The sequence below is a fragment of the Danio rerio genome, chromosome 8 (assembly GCF_049306965.1).
Source record: "Danio rerio strain Tuebingen ecotype United States chromosome 8, GRCz12tu, whole genome shotgun sequence".
NCBI lineage: Eukaryota > Metazoa > Chordata > Actinopteri > Cypriniformes > Danionidae > Danio > Danio rerio.
Window position 1 is genome coordinate 62,840,076 of NC_133183.1, and position 12,887 is coordinate 62,852,962.

At 37.7% G+C, this 12,887-nt stretch overlaps 1 protein-coding gene across 2 annotated transcripts in view; it reads right to left on the reverse strand.

Moving 5' to 3' along the window:
* Positions 1-1,004: 1,004 nt before the first annotated feature.
* The window catches only part of nr6a1a (nuclear receptor subfamily 6, group A, member 1a), a 199,153-nt gene continuing 187,270 nt past the window's right edge, over positions 1,005-12,887 (reverse strand). The window contains exons 7-9 of one of the 2 annotated variants that reach the window (XM_017357271.4): positions 9,734-9,855; positions 9,004-9,156; positions 1,005-6,711 (exon numbers count right to left, since the gene is read on the reverse strand). In XM_017357271.4, coding sequence (XP_017212760.1) covers positions 6,575-6,711; positions 9,004-9,156; positions 9,734-9,855 — 412 coding nt within the window. In that variant the 3' untranslated portion in view covers positions 1,005-6,574. 2 annotated transcript variants of the gene reach the window in all.

Below are 12,887 nucleotides of genomic sequence, written 5' to 3' on the forward strand. Positions count from 1 at the left end.
ATTAGGGCGTCTGACAGAAGAAAAATCAATTAAGTAAAACAATTAATGATTAACTGAAATTATTGAAAGCTTTAAAGTAATATGGTTTATTTATATTTAATTATTTATCATTATCTTATGTCTCTAAGCTGTAATTTACGAGATATTATATGATACCGTTTATCATAATAAGCTAAGCAAAATAATCTGAAGTCAAAATTAAACGCAAGATTATTTCTCTTACCCCGACTGGCAGATTATTTAGCTTGTTTTAAGGAAAAACTCACTTCATTTTGGCTCATTATTTCCGAAAACAAAATAGTTTACGCTTGTGTGGAAAATGCTTCTTGTTTTAAGAACTTTTAGATACTTAAGACATTTTGTGCAGTGTTTTCCTGCTGAAATATGAGCTGAAAGTCCATTGAGGAAGTCTGAGGATGTTCTAGACGTCTCTGACGCAGACAACGACTTGAAAATGCGTATTATTGCTGTCAACGTCGATGTGTTGTGTAGTTTTTACCTGTAACAAACAATGTCGCTATCAGGAGTTTAGTCTGACGTTTAAGCAAGCTCACACTCCAAAACCACAGAGAAGCCTCAAACACTGCAAAACAGCTTTGATTACCGAGAGCTTTTGTCTCGTTTCTACTCCAATTATGTAAGGATTCTTAAATCAAGAAGCATTTTCTATTGGAGTATAAACTATTGTGGTGTTTTCAGACATAATGAGTCTAAATTAAGTGAGTTTGTCTTTAAAAACAAGCAAAATAATCTCCCAACGAGGTGATAAATATATTAGAGATTTCCATTAGGGCGTCTGACAGAAGAAAAATCAGTGAAGTAAAATGGTTCACAATTAATTGCAATGATTGAAAGCTTTAAAATAATATAATTTATGTATATTTTATTTATTTATCATAAAAAAAAAAAATAAAAAATAAAAAAAAAAATATATATATATATATATATATATATGTGTGTGTGTGTGTGTGTGTGTGTGTGTATATATATATATATATATATTATTTATTTATTTTTTTTGACCTATTATTTCTAAAATAAAACACAATGGTTTGTGCTTGTGTGAAAAATGCTTCCTGGTTTAAGAAGTTTTAGATATTTGAGACATTTTACATTTTGTGCAGTGTTTTCCTGCTGAAATATGAGCTGAAAATCCATTGAGGAAGGCTGAGGCTGTGCTAGATGTCTCTGACGTAAATGACGTCACCCTTGTTTCAAACCAGTTTGAGTTTTTTCTTGTGTTGAACACAAAAGAAGATATTTTGAAAAATTTTGAAGCCTGTAACCATTGACTTTCATTTGTTTTTCCTACTGTGGAAGTGAATGGTTACAGGTTTCCAGCATTCTTCAAGATATCTTCTTTTGTGCTAAAAGTGAGTAAATTATCATTTTTAGGTGAACTATCCCTTAAAATGACATGTTTTTAAACCCATGATGATATAAGGTATCGTAAAATCAGCTGTAATATACAGAATTATTTTTTAAGTAACCTTATATCATAACGGGCTAAGCAAAATAATCTCATGTCTAAATGAAAAACAAGATCATTTAGTTTGTTTTTAATCAAAAACTTACTTAATCATCATTTCTGAAACAGCACAATGTTTCGTTCTTGTCCAGAAAATGCTTCTTGATTTAAGAACTTTTAGATATTCGGACTAAAAACGGGATACTTCGCGCAGTGTTTTCCAGCTAAAATATAAACTTAAAGTCCATTAAGGAAGGCTGAGGATGTTCTAGACCAGTATTTCTCAACCACATTTTCCGTATCTCCTTAACCAAGCACACCTGATTCATATCATCAACTCATTGGCAGAGACTGAAAATCCTGTAATGGGTGTGACGGACAAAAGAGACCTCTAAAACATGCAGTGCTGGTGGTCATCCAGGAACATGGTTGAGAAACACAGTTCTAGACGTTGCTGACGTAAATGACAGCCACCTTGTTTTAAACCAGTTTGAGTTTCTTTCTTGTGTTAGACACAAAAGAAGATATTTTGTAAAATGTTGAAAACTGTAACAAATGACTTCCATTTGTTTTTTCCTACTGTGGAAGTGAATGGTTACAGGTTTCCAGCATTCTTCAAGATATCTTCTTTCAGCTAAAACTGAGCAAATGACAATTTTTAGGTGAGTTATCCTTTTAAATTACATTTTTAACCCATTATGATTTAAGGTATCGTAAAATCAGCTGTGTATTATGAGATATTTTATGATAACATATCATAATGGGCTAATCAAAACAATCTTACGTCAAAATGAATAAAAAAACTGATTATTTTGCTTGTTTTAATCAAAAACGGACTTAATTTTGACTTAATATTTCTGAAAAAAAACAACAATATTTTGTATTTGTCTATGAAGATGCTTCTTGACTTAAGAAATTTTAGATATTTGGACTACAATGAGACATTTTGTGCTGAAATATGAACTGAAAGTCCATTGCGGAAGGCTGAGGAGGTTCTAGACCAGTGTTTCTCAACCACAGTCCTGGAGGACCACCAGCTCTGCGCATTTTCCTTAACCAAACACACCTGATTCAGATCATCAGCTCACTGGCAGAGACAGAAAGACCTGTATTGGGTGTGATAGACAAAAGAGACATCCAAAACAGCAGTGCTGGTGGTCTTCCAGGAACGTGGTTGAGAAACACTGACGTCTTGGATGCAAATGACGTCACCCTTGTTTCAAACCGGTTAAGATTTCTTTCTTGTGTTGAACACAAAAGGAGATATTTTAAAAAATGTTGAAGCCTGTAACCATTGACTTCCGTTTGCTCTTTTTACTATGGAAGTGGATGGTTACAGGTTTTCAGCATTCTTCAAAATATCCCATTTTGTGCTAAAAGTGAGCAAATTATAAATATAATTATAAAAACAAGATTGTTTTGCTTGCTTTAATCAAAAACCCACTTAATTTTGACTCATTTTTATCTAATATTTTACACTTGTCTATGAAGATGCTTCTTGATTTACGAAATTTGACATATTTAGACTAGAAGCAAGACCAAAACTCTACGCAATCAAAGCATTTTAGTGTTTTTGCGGTGAAATAAATGTAATGAATGAAAAGATGATGGATGAAATGCAGAATATTAAGGACACACAGAGCGGTAATGGTCCACCATACAGGTTGGTTTAGCTGCTCTTTCATTGTCTGGTGCAAATATGTAAACATTACTCGACGCATAGCGAACGTGTCTGGAATGTCTTAATTGCCGCATACAGTAAAACTCATTGCATTTTGATACTCGAAAACAAGCCAAAAACAAAAACAACCCCTCCCCCGATCTCATAAAACCAAATTAAAAAACCTCTACAAGGACCTACGATGTCCTGGACACTACAAACTACTAAACCTACAAGTACATCAGCACTGCATTATATCTGAGAGAGGGCGAACGTCAATTCAAAAACAGCAACTTTACCCTGTTTACAACATGAGGGAAGGAAATCCACATTTATGCTCAAATATATATACGTTCATTCAAAACCACAGATGCTAAACATTTGGCGGATGCTAAAGATAAGCACTTCTTCCCACTGAGGGCGGAGCCAAGCCGTGCTTACTTCCCTCCAAATTTGCATATCACTTTGGTCAAAAAGAAAGAAAGAAAAATCAACAAACACAAAATCTCAACACATACTGTCGTCAAGTAAAATCCTGGTTTAATCCCCAGCCTATGATTGTGAAATGCAGCCGTACGTCTCTCTCTTTTGTGTAAACATCACGACGACTTCTGCGCACGCTTAAAACAAATGCGATTGGGTTGAAAAGAGTCATTTAAATACAAATTTAAGCGTTTTAATTTGATTTAAAGAGACAGCTCACCACATTAATTATTCATTTAATTAGTCGCTCGTTTCAAACCTGTTGAACACAAAAGGAGATATTTTGAAAAATGTTGGAAGGCTGTAACCATTGACTTTCATTTGTTTTTTCTTACTATGGAAGCGAATGGTTACAGGTTTCCAGCATTCTTTAAGATATCTTCTCTCGTGCTGAAAGTGAGTGGGTTATTTTACTACATTTTACTACATTACATTTACTTTGTTTCAAACCGCTCTTTCTTGTGTTGAACATAAAAGAAGATATTTTGAAAAATGTTGGAAGCCTGTAACCAGTTTACTTCCATTTGTTGAAAGCGAATGGTTACTTGTTTCAGCATTCTTCAAAATCTCTTCTTTTGTGCTAAAAGTGAGTAGATGATCATTTTTAGGTGAATTATCCCTTTAAATAAAAGTTTTTAAACCCAGCGCTTTGGTTTGTCAATATTTAACGCGATATTAGATTTTGACAACCCAGCATTTAGAGTACAGAAACATTTAAAATAATCTTTCATCACAAAAATGATAATTTGTTTATTTACCTATGCTTATTTTAAACCTGTTTGAGTGTTTCTTGTGTTCAACACTAAAGGAGATATTTTGAAAAATGTTAAAGCCTGTAACCATTGAATTCCATTTATTTTTTTCTACTATGGAAGTGAATGGTTACAGGTTTCAGCATTCCTCAAGATATCTTCTTTCGTGCTAAAAGTGAGTAAATTATAATTTTAGGTGAACTATCCCTTTAAATTATATATTTTTTAACCCATCGGCTTGGTTTGTCAATATTTAACTGAATGTTAGATCACAACAACCTCGAATTTAGAGTATAGAAACATTTAAATTTATATTTCACCACCAAAATTTAAATGTAAGTATTTGCCCACCCTTATTCCAAACACAAAAGGAGATATTTTGAAAAAACGTAGAAGCCAGTAACCATTGACTTCCTTTTGTTGTGTTAAGCACTAAAGAAGATATTTCCAAAAATGTTGGAAGCCATTTGACTTCCATTTGTTTTTCCTAGTATAGAAGTGAATGGTTACAGGTTTCAGCATTCTTCAAAAAATCTTCTTTTGTGTTAAAAGTGAGCAAATGATAATTTTTAGGTGAACTATCCCTTTAAATAATTTTTTTTAAACCCAACGGTTTGGTTTGTCTATATTTAACCCAATGTTAGATTATAACCCAGCATTAAGAGTATAGAAAAATTAAGAAGCATCTTTCACAAGAAAAATTTTAGTTAGTTTATTTACTCACCCTTGTTTTAAATCTGCTTGAGAATTTTTCTTGTGTTGAACACAAAAGGAGATATTTTGATATTTATATGTTGAAAGCCTGTAACCATTTACTTCAATTAGTTTTTCCTACTATGGAAGTGAATGGTTACAGGTTTCCAGCATTGTTTAAGATATCTTCTTTTGTGTTAAAAGTGAGTAAATGATCATTTTTAGGTGAACTATCCCTTTAAATTACGTCTTTTTAACCCCACAGCTTGGTTTGTTGATATTTAACCAAATGTTAGATTACAACAACCCAGCATTAGAGTATAGAAACATTAAAAACCCTCTTTCACCACCAAAATTACACATCTATGTACTCGTTCTTGTTTGAGTTTCTTTCCTGCGTTGAACACAAAAGGAGATATTTTGAAAAATGTTAGAGCCTGTAACCATTGACTTCCATTCATTTTTTCTACTAAGGAAGTGAATGGTTACAGGTTTCCAGCATTCTTCAAGATATCTTCTTTTGTGTTAAAAGTGAGTAAATGATCATTTTTAGGTGAACTATCCCTTTAAATGACGTCTTTTTTAACCCAACGTTTTGGTTGGTCATTATTTAACCCAATGTTAGATTAAGACAACCCAGCATTTAAAGTATAGGAACATTTAAAATAATCTTTCACCACAAAAATTTTAATTAGTTTATTTACTCACCATTGTTTGAGTTGAACACAAAAGGAGATATTTTGAAAAATGTTAAAGCCTGTAACCATTGACGTCCATTCATTTTTTCTACTAAGGAAGTGAATGGTTACAGGTTTCCAGCAATCTTCAAGATATCTTCTTTTGTGTTAAAAGTGAGTAAATGATCATTTTTAGGTGAACTATCGCTTTAAATGAGATCTTTTTAACCCAACGTTTTGGTTTGTCATTATTTAACCCAATGTTAGATTACGACAATGCAGCATTTAGAGTATAGAAATGCTAAAAACAATCGTTTACGCGACTACTGAATATGATAACCATTTTTTAGGCAAACGCCTCAAAAAATAAGTAGACATTGTGAAACTGGAGGCACATCGTCGAACGTTAACTTCCCGTTAAAACATAGAGAGAGAGAGAATACGCGAAGCATGTTCGTCCTGAGGTAGTCTTTCAATAAAGAGACAATCTGTCCCTAACGATAGTGATCAACAATAAACCCAAGCAGTAGATCTAATCCCATCGAGTCACATCTCGCAGTTGGACTGAAGCGTGTGAAAATCCACCGCGCTTGTTGTGCATTTCCATTCGAGAAAGGAGCATGTGCACAGTGTGGATCAACATACATTCAGCTCTGTCTGGTAATAAATAGAGAGAGAGGGAAATAAAAACAACAACATCAACGCTACTCTAAACCAAATGCATAAAATAGTTTCTTGTCACATTCATGAGAGGAGGAGGAGGTACCGGAAGCCCCGCCCCCAAGGAACACCCCGCCCCCGTGCAATAGATGGGGAGGGTGTTTCTAGGAAAGGGGCGTGGCTAGTTGGCAGGAGCGGTACCCTTCGTCACGCAGGGGGAGGAGCTTGTCCTGTAGCTGCTCAGACTGGACTTACAGGAGTGCAATACTGCCTTGAAGAGCAGAGGGAGCTGCTCCAGAGGGATGTTCACCAGCTTCCCTGAAACACCAGCGCAAAACACGTCAGGTTACATTGAATTAACGTATTAAAAGGGGAGCTATTATGCAATTTTATAAGAGGTCGTGTGGCAACAGTGTGTGAATATAACCAGCTTCTAATGTTAAACATTTATTAGTTGTATTGTTTATAATCAGACGTGATAGAAACAGTCTGCAGAAACACTTTGATTGACATTCTCTCTTTGTACGTGTCATCATAGAGCGAAAGCCCCGCCCACTAGCGACCATCTCTCCCTCATTAGCATAGGACACTAGTCTTGTTTCTGAATCTGCCACTATGCTGACACACAAGCATTTCTAGCTCCGCCTTCTCTTGAAAAGAGCGCAATCTTATTTGAATTTAAAGTGACAGTCACCAAAATCACTGAAACTTCACACACACACACACACACACACACACACACACACACACACACACACACACACACTAAAGAAGATATTTTGAGGAATGCTGGTGATGGCACTCATTGACTTTCATAGAATGTGGTGTTCATGAACCCTGCTATATATATTAAGTGGCCTCAATTACTTTGTACTTGCATCAGAAAAAAAAATACAATGCACTTATAGTGTTCATATAGTATTGCTCAACACTTCTGGTGCTCTTGAAGTAGGATGTCTGGGGGTATGGCTAAGTTAAAGGTTGGGTTAAGGTTAGGGATGGGTCAACAGTGTAATTATAAAGCAGATCATCTTTTTACAATATTAATAAAATGTATGTACTGTATATAATTAGTGCATTTTGTACTGCTTGATTAATTTAAATGTAAGTATATGGTAATTAAGGCCACTCAATATAAACTTTGACTGAAACCTTTATACGTTATTGAAATAAATGAGATTTTATCCGAGCATAGAATCACCAGGAGACGACACTCTGTTGCTGTTTGGGAAACAGCAACTAGATGGCGCTAGTGTCAAGCCATTTTGGAATGAAATCCTATAGGAAAACAGCACGGATAAATAACATTAGAAAGAATGAATTAAAACATTGGGTTAAATATGAGTTAAAACGGGTACATCCCCTTTGAAAAGTAACATCTACTATGGAGATTAGTTAGTGCCATCTACTATGGAGGTCAATTGGTGCCATTCATTATGGAGGTCAATTGGTGCCATCTACAATGGAGGTCACTTGGTGCCATCCACTATGGAGTTCGATTGGTGCCGTCCACTATGGAGGTAAATTGGTTCCATCCACTATGGAGGTCAATTGGTGCCGTCCACTATGGAGGTTAAATGGTGCCGTCAACTAGGGAGGTCAATTAGTGCCGTCCACTATGGGGGTCAATTGGTGCCGTCCACTATGGAGGTCAATTGGTGCCGTCCACTATGGAGGTAAATTGGTTCCATCCACTATGGAAGTCAATTGGTGCAGTCCACTATGGAGGTCAATTGGTGCCGTCCACTATGGAGGTCAATTGGTGCCATCCACTATGGAGGTCAATTGGTGCCGTCCACTATGGAGGTTAAATGGTGCCGTCCACTAGGGAGGTCAACTAGTGCCATCCACTATGGAGGTCAATTGGTGCCGTCCACTATGGAGGTAAATTGGTTCCATCCACTATGGAAGTCAATTGGTGCAGTCCACTATGGAGGTCAATTGGTGCCATCCACTATGGAGGTCAATTGGTGCCGTCCACTATGGAGGTTAAATGGTGCCGTCCACTAGGGAGGTCAATTAGTGCCATCCACTATGGAGGTCAATTGGTGCCGTCCACTATGGAGGTAAATTGGTTCCATCCACTATGGAAGTCAATTGGTGCAGTCCACTATGGAGGTCAATTGGTGCCGTCCACTATGGAGGTCAATTGGTGCCATCTACTATGGAGATCAATGAGTGCCATCAATAGTCAATGGGAGCTTTAGTGTTAAATAAGAAAGAAACTTCTAATTTTCGGCGAGGCAGTGGCGCAGTAGGTAGTGCTGTCGCCTCACAGCAAGAAGGTCGCTGGTTCGAACCTCGGCTCAGTTGGCGTTTTTGTGTGGAGTTTGCATGTTCTCCCTGCCATCACGTGGGTTTCCTCCGGGTGCTCCGGTTTCCCCCACAGTCCAAAGACATGCGGTACAGGTGAATTGGGTAGACTAAATTATCCGTAGTGTATGAGTGTGTGTGTGGATGTTTCCCAGAGGGGAAGGGCATCCACTGCGTAAAAACTTGCTGGATAAGTTGGCGGTTCATTCCGCTGTGGTGACCCCGGATTAATAAAGAGACTAAGCCGACAAGAAAATGAATGAATGAATGAATGAACTCCTAAATTTCTAGACTCACCTGCAATGCAGCGTATCTCTGGCAGACACATCATGATCTCGGGGAAGCGTTTGGGCTGGTGAGGGTACTTGTACTCCGTGTAATCCTGACAAACGTACCAATAACGCTTGTTCAACTGCTCCAGCTGCGTCACATTGGTCAGGCCACGGATATCTGGACAAATATACAGAAATATCCAGTCAGATGCATGACCAGCTGCTTTTCTACTGACATCACAGACCTACAGAGTTTAGTGAACTGATGACCTTCACAGCCAATCACAGTCATTTCTGTTGAGCACGTGAACACAATGGCAAATCAGCGCTGTTTAAGAACGAGCTCGGCAGTGCTCAAACGTTAGCATAAAATGGACATTATTAAAACTTCAGTACAGATTGGTAGCAAATTCCAGTATCGGGACAACCGAGTTACACTGCAAAAAATGCTTTTCTGACTTAATTTCTATCTTCTTTTTAGTCCAAATATCTATCTTTGAATCAAGAAGCATATTCTAGACACACAGTAAATATTGTGCCATATTGAAGTGAGTTTTTCCTTAAAACAGGCAAAATAATCTGCCAACCGGGTTAAAAAAATAAACTTGTTTTTGGTTTGGAGTAAGATTACTTTGCTAACCACATTGTCAGATTATTTAGCTTGTTTTAAGGAGAAAACGCACCTAATTTTGACTCATAATGGTGCTTTAGCTGTATAGGGATGTACAGTAGATGCAGATGTGTGTGTGTTTTACCTTGGTTAAGGAAGTTGATGGCCTTCATGCAGGCGTACTCCTCATTGCTGACCTTCAGCTGGTGAAACTTGCGGAAGAGATAGATCAGCTTCTCCATCACCTCCATCCCATCCTCACTGAAACTACACACACACGCACACACACACGATCAGCAACACCACTCACACTAACTTAACTTACAGTACATATGAAATCCAAACTAACCATATTGATGTTGTTAGCCCACGTTGCTAGTTTTGTGGTGAACAATTCATCTGTGCATGTCATTACGAAAATAGTTTGCCTTTGTAATGTAAAATCAAAGTCTGAAATGCGCTTCCTGTTTGTGTTCAGTAACATCCTCAGATTAGGTCTGTCTGAGGTAACATACTTAACCACCACATCCCAAAGCTGCTCTATTGGATTGAGCTCTGGTGACTGTGGAGGCCATCTGAGTACAGTGAACTCATCGTCATGTTCAAGAAACCAGCCTGAGATAATTGAGCTTTATGACATGGTGTTATCCTGCTGGAAGTAGCCATCAGAAGATGGAGACACTGTGCTCATAAAGGGATGGACATGGTCAGCAGCAATACTCAGGTAGGCTGTGGCGTTGACACCATACTCAATTGGTACTAATTGACCCATTCTCCTCTGACCTCTGTCATCAACAAGGCATTTGCACCCACAAAACTGCCGCTCACTGGATATTTCCTCTTTTTCAATTCTCTGTAAACCCTAGAGATGGTTGTGCATGAAAATCCCAGTAGATCAGCAGTTTCTGAAATACTCAGAGAAGTCCGTGCGGCACCAAAAGTCACTTAAATCCCATTCTGATGCACACTTTTAACTGCAGCAGATCATCTTGACCATGTCTACATGCCTAAATGCATTGAGCTGCTGCCATGTGATTGGCTGATTAAGAATTTGGGTTAACGAGCAGTTGGGCAGGTGTACCTAATAAAGTGGCCGGTCAGCGCATATATGATTTTTATTTGATATATGATGTATTATGTGTTGTAAAAATAAATACAAGAGTTCAATTTAAAAAAGAAAACCTTATGTTAGAACAGTTATATTTATATTACATATTAACTACATAAACATGACGTTTTACTAGTGTATATGCAGGTATTTTCTTGAGTGAGGCTTTTTCCTTGTAAGAGTGTTTATTAAACCTGTTTCTGAGAATATTTAGTCTTATCATCTGACCAAATTCATGCATGCGTTATCTGGCTATATATACAATATGTGTACATCCTGTTAGCCATGATAACAGCGCTCACAAGCTTAATTTATGTTCCTGAGATGCTAATAAGAGCATGTTTGAGTGGGAGAGCAGATGAAGCGTGAGACGTGTCCTGTGTTAAATCAGTCCGGTGTAAATCTGAGGTAGTATGTTCAGCAAATGCCCTCCTCTGTTGAGCTGTTTCTGCTTTATTGAGTGTCGGGTCAGGACATCAGTGTTCATCTGACCGGATAAAAGCGGATGCTTCTCCGCTTCACACTTCACGCCCTGAGCTTCTGCCCCGAACACAACAAGACATCCACGTAGCAGATCAAGAGGAGGAGGAACAGAGGTGAGAGGATCACACACACACACACTTACACACCCATCATGCCAGTGCTAGTAATACACTGTACAGTAGAGTGTTAACACAGTAGAGCTGCACAATTAATCGTAAAAAGATGGCGATCTCGATTCGACCCCCTAGACCAGGGGTTCTCAAACTTTTCAGCCCGGGACCCCCAAAATAACAATGCCAATGACTCGCGACCCCCACTACTTTCGTAAGTGGTTATAATCATACAAATGTTGCACACAACACTCACACAAACCAATCAGCCTACATAAACACAAGCATATTGACAACACAAAAAAGTGCAACAGTCCCATATCATTTTTATTATGATTATTTTATGTTTACCTCATCTAATTAGACTGGTGGGCACAATATTTAAGTTACATCCCAAGTCTTTTCTTGGTTTAATTTTGGAGACTGCCACTTACACATCATACTCCATGTTTAGTGTCCTGTATGTATTTTAAATGTACGCGAGTGCTGTAACGGTGTCAGAAAGTTTAGCTAGTGCTGTAGAATCTGGTGCACTGACGCTATTGCTTTGTCATTGCTTTGTCATTAATCTAATGTAAAAACCCTAAGGGTTGCAATCAATGTAAAAAAAAAATAATAATAATAATAAAAAAAATAAAAAAAACAAAGGCTGATGGCATTTTGTTTGGATACTGTATTTTTTTATGTAACTATTTTTTTATCTTCTGTAGGTTATGGATTAACAATGGTAATCATAAAAGTTTATTCAAATTTTTGTAAATCACCAAGCGACCCCCTCTCATTGTCCCGCGACCCCCAAGGGGGTCCCGACCCCCACTTTGAGAACCACTGCCCTAGACGATCTTAATCCAGCATTTCTACGATTCTGCCAATCATATTATTAAGTTCAGGAGAGAGAGAAGCAAAGGCGGCTGCACGAGTCTTTTCATTGCTTCACATATGTTTCTCAGCGACATGGATCGCTCCAAATGATGTTGAAAAAGAGTCACATACTGTATTTCTAAGGTATAATTCACCCCCAAAATGTCATTTCTGTCTTCATATAAAGGGCCATGAAACCCCCTCGTTTCAGCAGGGTGTTTTCACACCTCTACTTTGGAAAAAGTCAGAAAAGTGGGCGTGTCCAGCTTTGTTTAGGGGGGAGTGTCGGAGGAAGAAAAGAGGCTTGGTGTGGAAGTGTCTATTTGGGCACGCTGAGTTTCAGAGTCAAAACACACACACAGGGGACAATGTGAATGTGTTTACATGGACATCTGTAGTCGAATTATTTGCCAAATTATTAAATGTTGGACTTTAACTGCAGTTTGGCTCTTTCATTCAGGGAATTCATTCATGTCCCTCCCGACAAACGTGATATTTGATTCGAGGAGCTGCTCTAAGCGTGTATTTTTCATGCAGTGTTTGATGCCGCACGGCGAATGAGAGAAAAAAAACTCAGCATTTCCCGGAAACTTAGATGCACACAGCAGGTAGCATCAGAAAGCCGCGTGTGTTATTCCGGTCACAAAATCCAACACGAGGTTATAGTTTGGTTGTAACTGTTAGTGCTAACTTGTTTACACTCGGTGCAATAGTTTGTTTGATACGAATAAAATACG